Source organism: Salvelinus sp. IW2-2015, unplaced genomic scaffold (genome assembly GCF_002910315.2).
Source record: "Salvelinus sp. IW2-2015 unplaced genomic scaffold, ASM291031v2 Un_scaffold2664, whole genome shotgun sequence".
Taxonomy (NCBI): Eukaryota; Metazoa; Chordata; class Actinopteri; order Salmoniformes; family Salmonidae; genus Salvelinus; species Salvelinus sp. IW2-2015.
Window position 1 is genome coordinate 58,397 of NW_019943970.1, and position 16,843 is coordinate 75,239.

General features: G+C 41.9%; 1 protein-coding gene across 3 annotated transcripts; it reads right to left on the minus strand.

The window, feature by feature from the left end:
- Positions 1 to 346: 346 nt before the first annotated feature.
- On the minus strand, positions 347 to 15,234 carry LOC112074500 (glycerophosphocholine phosphodiesterase GPCPD1). 3 transcript variants are annotated; one of them, XM_024141664.2, is made up of 22 exons: positions 15,113 to 15,234; positions 14,530 to 14,665; positions 14,131 to 14,223; positions 13,706 to 13,796; positions 13,517 to 13,601; positions 11,336 to 11,411; positions 10,683 to 10,724; positions 9,759 to 9,882; positions 9,193 to 9,433; positions 8,860 to 9,022; positions 7,689 to 7,821; positions 7,194 to 7,248; positions 7,008 to 7,100; positions 6,849 to 6,926; positions 6,621 to 6,660; positions 4,920 to 4,975; positions 4,711 to 4,776; positions 4,346 to 4,482; positions 4,000 to 4,135; positions 3,759 to 3,919; positions 2,536 to 2,600; positions 1,019 to 1,147 (listed from the first exon to the last, which is right to left on the minus strand). In XM_024141664.2, exons 3-22 carry the CDS (start codon positions 14,177 to 14,179, stop codon positions 1,104 to 1,106), a joined length of 1,935 nt encoding a protein of 644 aa, XP_023997432.1. In that variant the 5' UTR covers positions 14,180 to 14,223; positions 14,530 to 14,665; positions 15,113 to 15,234; the 3' UTR covers positions 1,019 to 1,103. The 3 variants fall into 3 exon arrangements, with proteins under 3 accessions (XP_023997431.1, XP_023997433.1, XP_023997432.1); XM_024141663.2 differs by lacking the exon at positions 2,536 to 2,600 and having other exon boundaries at positions 347 to 1,147; XM_024141665.2 differs by lacking the exons at positions 2,536 to 2,600; positions 11,336 to 11,411; positions 13,706 to 13,796; ... (1 more) ...; positions 14,530 to 14,665; positions 15,113 to 15,234 and having other exon boundaries at positions 347 to 1,147.
- Between the last annotated feature and the right edge of the window lie 1,609 nt (positions 15,235 to 16,843).

Consider the following 16,843-nt stretch of genomic DNA (forward strand, 5'->3'; position numbering starts at 1 on the left):
TGCAATACTCCCTATCAAAATTATATGAGTGACAAAAATAACACTGCTATTGTAAAATGTTGGCTATATCATATGAGGAAAATCATAACGCAGATGCAAATCATTATCTGCCTAAAGACTTCAAACTACAGCATATGCTTAAATTAAACCTATGATACTCCAAGAATAAACTTTATATCTGGAAAAGCTAATATACAGTTCATTTCAGCACTTTAGTTTGATTTGTATTTAGCAAATTTGCTAAATAAAAGATGCACTTGAAAATAAATTCCTTGAGTAGGCATTAATTTGTAAGTGAAGACCTGTGAATGTACAGGGAATTCCATTATTATTGTGACTGAGGTGCATATCCCACAGTCATTCAACTGTGTAGAACTAAAATCCAAATAACAAATGCCGGAAGCYTTTTCTGGCAAAACACCATCCTTTTTCCAGTTAAAACAAACAGCTAAGAGGACACTGATCTGGACACAGCTTGTGTATGGCTTCAGTGGACCGAGTGGAGGTCAGTTCAGTAAGGGTTGTCACTTTCTGGTCATGCTAGAGAGGATAGAAGTGTTTTTTAAACCAACATTGTGATTACCAACACAACGCCTAACCCCTAGCATAGGCGCTACACCGGACGCGCAACTTTTTCAGAGTGTGATACGCTCCAAATCACTTCAATGAAACCAGGCGTAAGCGCGGTAGCTTTGCGAGAGGCTTGCGCTGCTCAAGCTTAAAAGATTGACAAGCAGCTCACACCTGAGAACATTAGGATAAAGTGGCTTGCGCTCTGCTCACACAGGCAAAAAGTTACACTTCCAGTACAACAGGTTAATACAATTATAATTTCCCCTCTTCCCTTGTGTGGCTCCTATGTAACACAGTAGTGTACACTTACTCATCAATTCTGTCTATATGGATTTACGCTTCTGTCCTATCTAGTGACAAACGTAGGGGGCAGTGAGTTGTTCAGGAGGAGCTGAGGCCCGAGTCAGACTCTGCACTGCCGTTGTGCTTCTTGGAGGTGGAGGAGGGGCAGACAGGAGCCGCCTGGCAGGGGATGGTGTAGCAGGAACACACAAAGCTCTTGAGCGTTTCCTGCAGCGTGTGCTGCTCCTCTACTTTGAAGATGTTAGGCTGCTCGACCTGGTCGTCACAGATCCTGGAGAAAAAGATGGAGAAAGGAGAAAAACAAACATCTGTTAATGAGCCAAAGACAGAAGAACTACCTCAGGTACACAAGGGAACACGGAAGTGCTGTTCAAAATAAAGATGTCTGGTATCTGGTTTCTCAGTGTCTACATAACAATGGGCTAATCAACATGATCGATAGCATGTCAATATAGGCCTAACCTTAGCAATAAAAACAAACTCACATTACATGATCAGCTACTGTACAATGTTGTAGCATAAAGCAGAAAAGAAGGGATTAGCTTCTAGCAGTATCATTCATGACAACACAACTGCAACAATCACCAATAGGCTTTTTTCCAACCACTCTACATTACATGCACTAATGGATAAGACCACTACGCTAACACCCATATTTTTCATGYATCTATGCTGATTCTTAATCATTATAAATAATTCATAAACAAAGAATTGTTCATCCGTCAAGCTATGAAATCCCTGAGAAGTTGTAACAGACTGAAATACACAATACTCTGCAAAGCCAAAAAGAGCAGCGAGCTGAACTCAAGCTGTTATCAGTCATGAACTGGAACATTGTGCACACAGGACGATGTCACCAGTTTGGAAACATCCATTATACAACTAGCTGGAAGGCGTATTAGTGACCCCGAACTCATGATACTTCCTTGGCCCTAAATAAAGAGCATGCAAATCTGAAAGGTTAAATACTTGCAGGTGAAAACCAGAATGTGCAGTGAATATGTCTCCAACGGGCATTCAAAAGAACAGTGCACACACCCATGGACCAACAACAGAATTCAGCTCAATGTAAACAGGTTCTTACAGCCACTTGCTCGTGAATCAGCCATGCTGCCTGACTACCTGACATTCCAACAAAACAGCCAGTCGCTCTAACTGGGTGCTTTATACGCCATGCATCTACATAGGCCTCTGTCTGGAAATGGTCAGTGCTGAAGAAGAGCTGGAAGCAGGAGTAATAAAGCTGAAAATAAACAAACTGATAAAAGCATGAATATAAGGAGCAACCTTTATCCACTGGGGACGTCTCATCTAAAAAATGATAGACAGGCAGTTGACCAATCAATCGTTGCTTTAAACAATCAATATTAACATTTTAATATAAAGTCTGGTAAAATGTTGCTACCAACACACTTTTTCATAAGAAGTGCAAACTCTAGGCAGACTATCGCAGGAAAAGGGGAACATAGCCTAGTTCTCCACACAGTTTAGCCAAATGAGAAGTCAATTGTCTTGCATCATTGTCATGGAACCCTGCTGGTCTGTTCCAGTTATTGACCAGACCAGGGGGCTTTCATTCAGGCAGTAGTCACGAGGAAACAAAAGATCCAAAATCAGGGGTGAGTAAATAAGCACAACCAGGAACCAGAGAAACATTACTGGCATCAGAAGAACCAGTAGGGTGAGAGTCAATGACATGATTTGGCCACCAGCTTTCACATATTCTGAAAGAAAGAGGCACAGTTATCAGCTCCAGGTAGAAATTGCCATTTTAACCACAGATCTAGGGTCAGATTATATTACTCCCAATAAGGGTTGAAAGAATATCTGACCCTGCATCTGCTGTTAGGGGCAACTTTTACCAACTCCCAGTTGTCATGACAATAAGCAGGGGACTAGAGAAAATGTATCTGGTGTATTCCAGTGATAAGATACAGCTGGAAGAAATTCTGGCAATCTATTTCTGACTCGCAGGAATCCCACTGAATGGTTTAATCCGTAAACCCCATCACGGCCAAACATGTAGACCACAGTTCAAAGGTGCAATTTACATAAAATAGGTCTATACTGCTGAGGCAGTATTATAAAACCAGTTCTCGCTGAGGTCAGGTCACATGACATGTCTGTTCTTTGAAGGAAGCCTCTCTCTGACCCAGCTATATCTACTTGAATTTTCTAATTACATAACGACTATTACTTTCATTAGTCTAGCTACGGTGGCTGAACGACAAGTAATTCAATATTTGCCTACTGTGTGTGTTTTTAGGTTGTAATAATATGTAACCTCATATTATGATGTCCTTAACTGATATGCTGATTGTGTTTACACTACAATTACTGACCCATAATGGACAATTTTCATTGTTGCAGTTGTAAAAATGTATATATTATTATTCTCCCATTCACTTCTCTTGACCTGCACTGTTGGAGCTCGAAGCTTAAGAATTTCACTGTACCCTGTAATTACATCTTTGACCCTGTGCATGTGACTAATAAACTCTAGAGCAATGTTGAGAAGTCCAATCAAGAACATTGAGCAACAGTCAACAGCTGTTGATAGTGTGATCAGGATAGATACTTAGATACTGGTTTACATAACTACATGAGAACAGGGTGTACCTGCCTGAGGGACAAACTCTTAAGTCCTAACAAAATATTTTATTATAGCTAACCTTTGGCTAGGCCTCTCGGGAACTAAAAACAACACATTGCGCAAGATAGTCCTCTCCATTAAGCCTAGTCTTGGAGTAAAACAGCACGCTTTTTAGTCTAGCACAAGTGCTTTTTAGTCTAGCACAAGCTTTAATCTGTGTCTGGTAACCTGCCCCTATATGAGCCAAACGGATTTACCAGTCATCGACAATCATCAGACGAATGTTTACCTGTCGTAGATGAGTCCGTCAATGCCCTGTTCCCGTAGCTTGGTCCTGTTGTCGTGGTCGTTGTTGAGGTCTCCCCAGCAGAACACTACCAGGCCTTTAGACTGGGCCTCTCGGATGTGCTCCAGGTTCTGAAGGAGCTCCTCAGTGTGGGCACTAATACCCTACAGACACAATCAGAGTTGACTGATCCCCTACATTAGCACAGACACATCCATCCACCCATCCCAGTTCCACCACTCACCAGGAGGTTTTCGCTCTGTGCGAAGCTCATGGCGATCTGTGTGGTGCGACAGCGGATGTCCATGAGCTCCGGGTAGATCTCAGAGATGCCCTGGGTCAGGAACAGGATTGGGTACTTGTTCTGCTTCTGACGAACCCTTGGGGAGAATACAGCATTTATGGTTAACTTCACTGTAGCCCCCCCCCCTTACGTATGCATTCATAAAGCCTTCATAACAGCTACATAACACGTGTCATAGGCAGTCATAAACATACATATTACAACTATGTAAACAAGGCTTCAGCTCGGCAGGTTAACACTGTCTTCAGTCTGACTGTTGGATAACTGGTCGGTAAGCGGTGCTTACATAGTGCAGATGTCAGGGTCGAAGCARGAGAAGACGATGCGTCTCTTGCCAGCTCTCTGCAGCACACAGGTCAGTATGATGTCCAGGAACAGGTTCATGTTGAAGTACGAGGACAGGTTTCCTTCCCACGAACCATCCTGTTGTAAACAAAATCACAACCGTCCAATGTGATAAGGGTTGTTACTATCGGACCATGATAGGAGTTAAAAATACAAAAGTGTTCCTATTTGACTTGAACCACAAGCCCTAACCCTAAAAAAACAGATGGGTCATGTACGTGCTCATCGGTTCAGCCACTTAGGTACTTTCTAGCATGACCACCYCGTGACTTCCCATCTCCAGTATCACTGACTGGCTGTACCTACCTTCATCTGACAAACCCACTTCAGCTCGATGTTGAAGCCCACATTTTCAGGCACTGCTTGGAATATCTGGAACATGACATGACATTGGGAATCAGTTATAATAGGACACAGAAGCTCAAGGTTGGGATAGGCTAGTTCACAAAGATCACCAAATAACCCCATCATATGGTAACCTCGACAGCGGTGACGCCTACTWGGAGGTTATCTACCTGGGAAAAGGAAGGGAAGGGCTGATGCTCGTCAACCTCTTCCTCTTCATCATCATCTAAGAAACAAAGTGGGAGTAAACCATGCACTTCACACACAGGCCGATACACAGTTCAGCTGCTCTGATGGTTCATCTTCAACTGCTTTAAAACAATGATGCAAGCAGCGGACATACAGTGCATTTGGAAAGTATTCAAACCCCTTGACTTTTTCCACATTTTGTTACGTTACAGCCTTATTCTAAAATTGATTCAATTGTTTATTTTTCCTCATCAATCTACACACAATACCCCAAAACAGTTTCTTTAAAACATATTAGCAAATGTATTAAAAAATAAACTGAAATATCACATAGGGTGCTATTAGGGTGCATAAGTATTTACATAAGTATTCAGACCCTTTGTTGAGCACCTCAGCCAGCGATTACAGCCTCAAGTCTTCTTGGGTATGACACTAAAAGCTTGGCACACCTGTATTTGGGGAGTTCCTCACAATCTTCTCTGCAGATCCTCTCAAGCTCTGTCAGGTTGGATGGGGAGCGTCGCTGAACAGCTATTTTCAGGTCTCTCCAGAGATGTTCGATTGGGTTCAAGTCCGGACTCTGGCTGGGTCACTCAAGGACATTCAGAGACTTGTTCCGAAGCCACTCCTGCGTTGTCTTGGCTGTGTCCTTAGGGTTGTTGTCCTGTTGGAAGGTGAACCTTCACCGCAGTCGGAGGTCCTCAGCGCTCTGGAGCAGGATTTCATCAAGGATATCTCTGTACTTTGCTCCGTTCATCTTTGCCTCGATCCTAGTCTCCCAGTCCCTGCCGCTGAAAAACATCCCCACAGCACGATGCTGCCACCACCATGCTTTAACCTGGCACCACCCCTACGGTTTCTCCAGACGTGACGCTTGGCTTTCAGGCCAAAGAGTTCAATCTTGGTTTCATCAAACCAGAGACTCTTGTTTCTCATGGTCAGAGTCCTTTAGATGCCTTTTGGCAAACTCCAARCGGGCTGTCAGGTGACTTTTACAGAGGAGTAGCTTCAGTCTGGCCACTCTACCACAAAGGCCTGATTAGTGGAGTGCTGCAGAGATGGTTGTCCTTCTGGAAGGTTCTCCCATCTCCATAAAGGGCCTCTGGAGCTCTGTCAGAGTAACCATCGGGTTCTTGGTCACCTTCCTGACCAATGCCCTTCTCCCCCAATTGTTCAGTTTGGCCAGCTCTAGGAAGTCTTGGTGGTTCTAAACTTCTTCTATTAAAGAATGATGGAGGCCACTGTGTTCTTGGTTACCTTTAATGTTGAAGACATTTTTTGGTACCCTTATCCAGATCTGTGCCTCGACACAATCCTGTCTCGGKGCACCAGGGAAAATTAATTCGACCTCACGGCTTGGTTTTTGTTCTGACATGCACTGTTAACTGTGGGACATTATACAGACAGGCGTGTGACTTCCAAATCATGTCCATTCAATTGAATTTACCACAGGTGGACTCCAATCAAGTTGTAGAAACATCAAGGATGATCAATGGAAACAGGATGCACCTGAGATCAATTTCGAGTCTCATAGCAAAGGGTTTGAATACTTATGTGAACAWGGTATCTGTTTTGTATTTTTTTTTCTAAAAACCTGTTTTCACTTTGTCATTATGGGGCATTGTGTGTAGGATTTTGTGGTGGGTATTGTAGCCAGCGAAATATAAGAAAATACACTATACCTTTGTGGTCGTTCACCTTCAAGGCAGAAGCATGGCCCAACTGTTAATCAAACACAAAACCAAGTCATCTTTCACATCATATAGGCCTACTCCTAAATTGTGTGGGGTAAACCATAGTCTACATGACAAAAAAATACTTCATATTAACCCATTTCAAGGACTGGCGTCTGAGTGTATTAACTAGTAAAGGAGAAGCCAGAGGCTAGCTGTAGTTAAAAGCTCTTCTACCTTGAGCTGCTGTAGCTGGTCGTATGTGAGGTCTTTGACAGGAACTTCAAACAGGTCCAGAGAGAGCTTGTCTCCTTTCTGACAGGAGGAGAGGAAAATAAAATAAAAAGTAAGGAAACTGTACAGGGTGCACCCGACAGGATTTATGTTGTTGTTTACCTTCTTAGTGGAGATGCAGCAGGTGAGATCGTGGTACACGATGGGGACGCAGTCCTTGGAGAGATGGACGTCAAACTCTACATAGGCAGCCCCCTTCAGAAACATACAACACACATGCAGTCAACTCTGATGTAAAACCAGATCAGATACATTTTCAAGTGTTTTACGTTTTGTAGGAATACTCACATGATTGGCAGCACTTTTAAACGAGGCAATGGTGTTCTCCCTAACTTTGGTATGTCTGAAAATCAAAACCAGACATTTTTTGCACAAAACCAAAGGCACCCAAATCACAATTTACAGTATAACACAGATACCAAACCAATTGTGTACGGTCAGACTACTAGTTAATGACTTGCACTCTGACAACTTCTGGCTGAGATTCAGAGGCAAGGTTTTCCCAGTACAGTGACATGACAAGAAACCAGAAAGAACAATGTCTTTGTTGTTGTTCGTTGACCTCGACTTCCTCTGTTGATGTCTCAGTCTGACTGAGCATGTCCTAACTTGCACTGAAACGTTGAAGCCAGACAGAACACGACAATTGCATTCAAACATTTAATAAAACAGAGTACGAAAGGGACTTTGTGTTATTGAGTAGTCCTGCTTCAACACACACATAGACAATCATTAGGTACATCAACACCTAATAATCAATTGTGTCGTGTGTGCATCTCTCACTTGGCTGCGTGTGTGCTGCCGGCCCCTCTGTGGCCTACGTCCAGGGGGGCACTCCTCTTCCTCCAGTACTTGGTGAAGGACGAGCTCATGTCACACTGTAGTCCCTCGATAGGACGGATCACCAGGTAGTCCACTGGAACAGAAAAATACATGACTTTACATTATTATATATATATATATATATATATATTTATTTTTTTAAATGTGAATTCTACTCATTAATTAACTTTAAATCTGACTTTTATTTTTTACCAGGGAAACATCTTAGCTAACCCTCTGGCCCCAAGTCATCTAATCCTGCATTTACATTCTAGTTCCTGTTTTGACCTATTTCCCACCCTGTTTGACAGTTACATGCTAAGCGGAAAGTTGACTGTTTACATAGGGAAAAGGGCTGCAGGAGGAACTGGATGTGCTGACCTACAGTCTGCTAAATGACTTAAATGTAAATGTATTCTACAGGGTTGGGGTCATTTTTTTCTCTTTTTTTACCCCACTCCCTTTTCTCCCCAATTTCATTAATATCCAATTGGTAAGGAGTCAATTTAAATTTAAGTCATTCAATTTAGGAAGGGATTTGAATTAAACAATTTAAAAGTTTTGAAATAAAAAGTTCCTCCCTTTCAATTTATTGATTAATATTTTTTTATTTTGAGTATTGAAATAGAATTTCAGTTTCGGTGAATTAACTGACTAATTCCATTTCTGAAAGACCTGTCAGTCAATACAGACTGAATCCGAGTTTTAGACTATCTATTTAACATAGTCAGTTACTCTTAGGGAAATATAGAAGTTTTCAAATTTAACCTGTATTTAACTAGGTAAGCCAGTTAAGAACAACTTCTTATTTATAATGACGGCCAAACCCGGACAACGCTGGGCCAATTGTGCGCCGCCCTATGGGACTCCCAATCAAGGGCGGATGTGATACAGCCTGGATTCGAACCAGGGACTGTAGGGATGCCTCTTGCACTGAGATACAGTGCCTTAGACCTCCGCACCACTCGGGAGTATATTCAATAAGTCCTGCTGCATCCGAATCAAGTTTTCTGCAAATATCCCATTGATATTAATACCTGATTTACAAAGAGCTACATGGGTGTCAAGTAGTAGCTTTTTAAAAATAAAATATTACAAGACCACTTGTTCCAGGAGGGGTAGGGTTGCTCACCTCGGACTTTGCCCAGGGTCTGTCTGGAGTTGCGTTTCATGATGGGCAGAGTGACCACACCCGTGTCCTTGCCACTCTCCACAAAGAATGAGGAGAGAAGGCAGGCCGTACCCACGGTCCCCGGGTGGGCATCCCCTGCCACCACATGCTCACCCATGTCCTCCTGTTTAGGAGGGGAAGAAAGGGTTAATAGATTCACTCTGTACTGTATATATACACACACACGGTCTGACACTGACTTTCTGCTAAAACCCTGGTTTGGGAGTATAGTTACAACACGAAAATGTGTTGTTTCTGTAGAGTTSACAATAGTCATCCTGCTGTGAACTGTACCTCAAAGAAGTCAAAGGTGAGTTCCAGGTTGTCAGGGTCCATGGTGTGGATGACGTACTCTGTCCACTGTGAGGCCTCCAGGGCATAACCACACTCAGGCTGGGAGTGGCGGGACTTGTACCCATCTCCACTGATCATACTGGTCTCCAGCGTGGTGGTCATCTTGTGCCACGCTACTGCGCTCTGCTCCTGCTCTTCATCATCCTCCTCCTCTTCTACACCTTCCAGTGTCAGCTTGATCCTGAGGTCAGGGAGGAAAGGTCACAGGTCAACAGAGGTCAAATTGGGAAAGGTTTGAGACCTTACAAGCCTGACTAGTAAGTYATGAATTTGAACAGGTGGACTAGTGTTCTCATCAATACCTTTACAGGAGTTGTCTGCATATTTCATGAATAAAGAGGATTTATTTTAGTGCCATGTTTGGTTTGAATCCATAAGTTATTTTGGGATAATTTCTATCTGCATTTGAGGAAATTCTGCCCCTTCTGATCCAAGCCACAGCCTCTTAGATAAGCACTCCGGCAGCAAACAGTGTTGAATAAGAGCCGCGTGTCTCTCGGCCTCACCTGAAACGAGACTTCTTATATTTCTTCTTGGTGATGGATACAGGAGACGTCTTTGAATAGTGCAGACGCAAACGGATCTCTGTCTGGCACGTCAGCCACCCAGAGTCCACACACTCTAAGCCATCTGCAGAAAGGAGTCGCAGGGAAACATGTGGTGAGTGTTCTGGCACAAACTGGCTCCTGCTGGATCACCCAGGTGAGTAACAGTACTTGGTGGTGGATGAGGTTAGCTATCCGCACACAATGCAAAGCACTTTGAGAAAATTGCTATGGAAATAAAAAGCCATTGTTTAAACATATTGTGTAGGGTGGGAAAACAGTCAAATTCACAATGTTTTACCAGATAACTGTAACCTCAAATCTTAGCMGTCTCTAATGGGGATGTGCTTTACATGTAACCTGTGAAGAGTTCAGTTCAACCAGCGGTTTGAGTCATTCCTCAGGGTCTTAGTAGCAGTTTGATGTTTATTGTCATAAATCTTGCCTTGGAGGCAGAACTGAGCAATTTCCACTTCATGAGCAAAGTCAAAATTGGCTATAGTAACAATTCATGAAAACAGAAATGTGCTTTTTGGTCTTAATTTAAGGTAATGGTTAGGCATAAGGTTAGCAGTGTGGTTAAGGTAAGGATTAAGGTTAGGTCAACCTATCAGGTAAGAGCGTTGGGCCAGTAACCGGAATTTGACAAACTGACTTGTTGGAAAGGTGGCATCCTATGACAGTGCCATGTTGAACGTCACAGTTCTTCAGTACCGGCCATTCTACTGCCAATGTTTGTCTATGGAGATTGCTGTGTGCTCGATTTTATATACCTGTCAGTAACGGGTGTGGCTGAACTAGCCAAATCCACTAATTTGAATGGGTGTCAAAGATAATTTCCCCAAATGTATTAAATCAAGATGTGATATATTTAGTTGGACTTACTGTGGAATCCAAATTGGCCATTGTCAATATCAAGGTGTGATTCTGCAAGAGAATAAACAGGCATGAGGTCTATAGAAAACAAACCATATCAACTTCTAAAAGCAACATAAAATAGTAATAATAATGATATAGATTTTATGTTTTAAACCTTGACCAAAAAGTGTCAGGCTGTAGGATTGAGGGTGAAACTACAGTATATTACATTTGTTCCCATCAAGTTGATTTTGAATGAGCTTTGTCTGAGTTCTGAAACAATGGTGTTTGWGTGGCCTCAAATCAATACAAGTGTAGACCTTACAGTGAAATGCTTACTTATAGTTAAGAAAATATTTACTAAATAAACTCTAAAGTAGAAAATAAAATCAAAAGTAACACAATAAAATACCAATAACGAGGTTATATACAGGGGGTACCGGTACCCAGTCAATGCGCTGGTGTACATTAGTCGAATTCATTTGTACATGTAGGTTGGGTTAAAGTGACTATGCATAGATAATAAACAGCAAGTAGCGGGGGGGGTGGCAGTGTAAATAGTCCGGGTGGCCATTTGATTAAATTGTTCAGCAGTCTTATATGGCTGCTGAATCCCCTTGCCTCAACTAAGCATAGAAACATTTCCCAAACCAAGCTGGGCATCGTTCTGGTTTATATACCTGTGGGGCTCATCAGGCGTGGCTGCTGGTGGGTCTCCCACTTAGTGACTATCACCTGACAGGGACCACCTGCACTCTGCAATGCCAATGTTTAGTACAGCATTAAGACAGATATAGTCAACGTCACTTTGGTTACCAATCAGCAAGCCAGTCAGCAACCATTGGTTGATATCTGCAAAGGGGTTCTATTAGTTGACAGGAGGYAGAACTTTGGCATCATCTCTTCTACTACACTAACATATTTTGCTATCTCCTCTGAAAGATTTTGAATACTTACTTTAAAACATTTTAGAATTATCATTTTTTCTCCGGTCCAACATAGTTGGTCTGCTACAATATTTAAGCAATAAGGCATGAAAACCTGGAGATGATTGTGTGAATAACTCTTGACTAAGGGTTGTTCGAAGGCACAACGCGGAACGGAGGGCCAGGAAACAGCCCTTAGGAGGGAGACATTCACRATTTTTGATATTTTAATGAGTACATTTGTTTTATTTCATCCTTCCATCAGACAATTTAGTCCAAATATAGCCAAACGAGCTGGTCGTCCATTCCAAACGTTTTAAGCAAAAAAGGTTGCCATGCAGGCTAGTTACTTCTCCTAGCCAACTAAAGCTAACACAATCACACCAAGCAAACTATGTGCATTTTCATTTGTTTTCCCTTTGCCATTTCTTTTGATATATCCATTATATTGTTCCAAAATGAATTTGGCTGGCTCAGAGGAGCTCAGTCTCGTCACATTCACTCTCTCTATGGCACAGTGTAAAAACCTTGCACAGATCAGAGGCAGGCAGAAAGGTTTAGACAAACCAAATGCTAGCCTAGTGGCATGGGGAAATAATGTCTAGTCACTTTTTTACTGGGAAGATTAAGTTTATAAATTGCCTGGCTGGGATGTGGGGCAGTGGATCATTCTATTGAAACTGTAACAGGCATTACCCAGGGACTGTGGTGAATAACTCCCTGCTATCAACCAACCAGCATCCAAACAACTCATTTTATAATTGGTATTAAAAACAGGTTAAATCACAAAAATAATTGAATGTGGTCCTGGTTTTAGGTTTCTGGCCATAGAGACATAGTAAAATGTGTTGTCATTACAGCTGGCCTATCTGAATGTGTGTGCTGAGCACCACCCCATGAGTCAACAAATTATGCTCTCTGACAAGTTAGTAATGCTGCTAGTCCACTGACAGTAGTTCAGACCAGGAAGGGACAGCACAGTTCAAATGAGTTGTTTTTTCCTCGTTTCCACATATGTTACTTCATATGCTACTGTCTGTAGGACACAACAGCCAGACGCGCTCTCTCTCTAGCTATCCCTCTCTGAAAGAGGAAGAGCTTAAAAAAAAGGGTGTAATTTGAGCCTCCAAGCTGGCCATATAGAGAGCATTACTGAGTACTGACATTAATAATTGGAATGGTAAAGAACATACTGTGCTTGTGTGTGTGTGTCTGTTCCAACTTCCAAGTCTAGCGCAGCATTAAATAACATGGGAGAGGCTCATGTCATGTGCACAGATCAGAGCTCAGCTATGGCCAGCTGGCAGAGCTCCAGGCATGCTCTCCTCTCTAAGAGTTATGTAGCAACTGCACAGAGGACAGCTAGAGGGGATCAACACAGATGTGGGGAAAGTGAGCTAAATAACCCATTAATGATCTTAGATATGCTATAGCGTAGCTAATCTAATGCTTTCTAGTGTTCACTCAAAACAGACTTACTCATAGACTAACTCGGTCACACTTGGATTACAGTGGCTCCATAGAAGACGAACTGTGTGTGAATTAAAACATCCTCTAAACAGTTTAGTATGAAGTACATTACATTTAAATGACATTAAATTTCATAAGAGATTAGCTGTGAAAATATGAGCAGGCTCCAGAACTGAAGTGGGGATATAAAATGGTGATCACGCTGTATGTAGGCTATTCATCACCATCATCAAAAGGAAGGTTTAWGAGCACAACACAACGACTCCTAGTCTGGCTCTAACCTGCTGTTAACACAATACTGTCAATCCTTTGTCAACTGTCAGTCAATGGCCAACATGAGATTACCACTAAGGCAACTACTTACGTAACTGGATTATGGTACAATCATTTTTAAAGACCAACCACAATGTATTTTGTTTAATATTACTCATTACATCATGCTGACAGCACATAAAATGTGCTCACCTTTGACTCCAGGAAGTGGCCTTTGAAATAGCGGTATGTTGACACAGCACCTCTGGGCACACTGATGATCCTCTTCCACAATGTGCTGGGGAAGGAACATAATATGCGTAATTACTTAAACACCCTGTAGCTACAAACATCAACACAGAAATCATTCAGATCGCATTCCAAGAGAAAAGTGATATGTACCCATCGTGTTCAGCAGGTTGTAGGGTCACAGCTCTCTGATGGCACCAGTCTCCTAAAGCTTCACAGCTACCAACCACGGCTATCACCTCACCTAGTCATACACCATATTATTACGTTCCATTAATGCGCCGCGCCACACACACTCACCTTGCACGCATTTTCACAAACACCCCCACCCCCTTATTAGGTTCAAAAGATCAAGGACTTTTTAGCCAAAAGCCAAACTCTCGTGGAGAGGCTTGTAATCGAGAATCTTACCATATTAAGCACGATTTTAGATATAGGTTAACTGAGATTAGCTAAAAGATGACATTCCTGACTGACTGTCTGGTTAGTTGTCAATTTTTCTGTCTAAAGTTGTCTTGAATTGAATAGTCTTCTTGTTTCAGATTAGTCTGTTSCCCTGCAGTAGKGGTTGGTCTTACCTGGGGATGTGTCTCCCCTAACTGCCAAAGTCACTTGAGTTGTCTCCATAGTTGACACAGGCACAAACAAGGTCAATTGGAGGTGCAATCAAGCTGRAAAACCAGGAACTTAATTGTAAAACAGGCATGGATTTAGGCATAGATTTAGTGGATCAACAAACGTCCAACAAAGCTGTGCTGGGTACTAGCTAGCCATATATATGACTAAAAAGATACGTTAATTGTCATCTCTTCTTTAGATGACATAACATTGTCAAACAATGGAGTTAAATTCTTACTAGTTAGGTCTTCAGGGAACACATTTTACAATTAGAGAACAATTACAATTGTTATGTTGAAAATCAGCTCTCTTTGCTAGGAACTAGCTATCTCTTTAAGACAAAATGAATATCTACATACCTTGCTTTTTAGTTATTTGCCAGGGGGTAGACAGCTAACATTAACGTTATAGACTTGATTCAAGAGAAGCCGTGCTGGCTATTCCATGCTGAAGTATCAGACTGGAATGAACACCGTTCGGTCCAGCTGCGTTGTGCTGTATAAGAAAAAATTACCATATCAACACAATCACTTGGGCACTTTCAACAAGCTAACTATCGTTACCTAACAAGTTAACATTACCAGGATAACATATATAAAACGAGTATTAGAACGTTCTCATGTTTGAGGTAGCTAACGTTATTGTCTTTGGCACACTGCGTATGATGTAGTTAAATTCAGACCGCCTAATTCCGGAATTCAGGATTTGTCAACAAAACTGACGCCAGTTAGCCATGCTAACCGGCTAACCAGCRGTTTACAGTAAGTTCGCTAGCTTGCAAGCTAGCTGCGCCCTTTACGCCAATGCGGGCAGACACAACCAGTAAACTAACGTTGGCTAGCTAACGTAGCCACAAAAGCGTTTTTACTTTCTCTCGCTACAAAACGTAACCATTGTAACTAAACAATATCGTCGCATAAAGCACAGATGGTATCCATTTACATTTCTCCATCAGCGGCCAGATCTTGTTCGATGTGGTGTATTTGGCATAGTTATTAACAACGTCTGTGATGCCGAGTAGTCTTGTTTTCACCAGTGTGAAATTAACACATTAATGATAARAAACAATAGTGAACTCWACGTTTAACCTTCWAAATAAAAGTCCCGCATTAAAACTGATGCAACCGGATTCAAATAGTGTAATCACCATGCCATAATTGGAATAGATAATGCTAAACAAAAATCCGTACCAGAGTTTCTCCTGAGTAGAAGAGTCCCCATTTTAATGCAACACAATGTACAGAAAATTGTTGACAGTGTAATATGTAGGCCTATGTTCAATACGCATATCAGATAATCTGGCAGATTGTCTTTAAGGGCCACAATAAGGGAAGCGACAACCCTGGGTGTGTAAACATTGTGGATTTGGATACTAGAGGTGYTCCAGTTGAATGGACCTCACTTTTACTGCGACATATAGCCTACCTTATAGACAATTGTGTACAGTGCATGTTCTACAAGCATATCAGWGTCAAATCGGACAGATTTCCCAGTCAAAGTTTTGCAATAAGAGTAGGCTGATACCCCATTTCATGAACCCAAGATTCACAGGTAATCCTACAGTGCATATACTGTATGTTCCCTATGCACTTATGTAGTCCAATACATCCAGAGTGAGATTTCAACTAATTMTTWTTWTTTTTTTGTAAAATTAATAATTATTGTATTTTATTGAATTCATTAAACAACATTCCAACCTTRTTTATCATTATCTAATCCAATTATGGTATGATTCGCCTATTTGTACCTGCTTGCATCAGTTTCAATGTGGGAMTTGTATTTGAAAAAGGCGAAATGCTGATTCCACTATTGCTACTCACCACTAATGCTGTTCATTTCACACTGGTCTCTTCACCCGCTGGTTTTGCCAGGTTACGTCAGAGGGCCGTAGCCGGTTCTATTTTATTTTATTTATTTATGTCACCTTTATTTAACCAGGTAGGCTAGTTGAGAACAAGTTCTCATTTGCAACTGCGACCTGGCCAAGATAAAGCATAGCAATTCGACACATACAACAACACAGAGTTACACATGGAATAAACAAAACATAGTCAATAATACAGTAGAACAAAAGAAAACAAAAAGTCTACATACAGTGAGTGCAAATGAGGTAAGAAAAGSGAGTTACGGCAATAAATAGGCCATGGTGGCGAAGTAATTACAATATAGCAATTAAACACTGGAATGGTAGATGTGCAGAAGATGAATGTGCAAGTAGAGATACTGGGRTGCAAAGGAGCAAGATAAATAAATAAATACAGTATGGGGATGAGGTAGGTAGATAGATGGGCTGTTTACAGATGGGCTATGTACCGGTGCAGTGATCTGTGAGCTGCTCTGACAGCTGGTGCTTAAAGCTAGTGAGGGAGATATGAGTCTCCAGCTTCAGAGATTTTTGCAGTTCATTCCAGTCATTGGCAGCAGAGAACTGGAAGGAAAGACGACCAAAGGAGGAATTGGCTTTGGGTTGACCAGTGAGATATACCTGCTGGAGCGTGTGCTACGAGTGGGTGCTGCTATGGTGACCAGTGAGCTGAGATAAGGCGGTGCTTTACCTAGGAGAGACTTGTAGATAACCTGTAACCAGTGGGTTTGGCGACGAGTATGAAGCGAGGGCCAACCAACGAGAGCGTACAGGTCGCAATGGTGGGTAGTGTATGGGGCTTTGGTGAC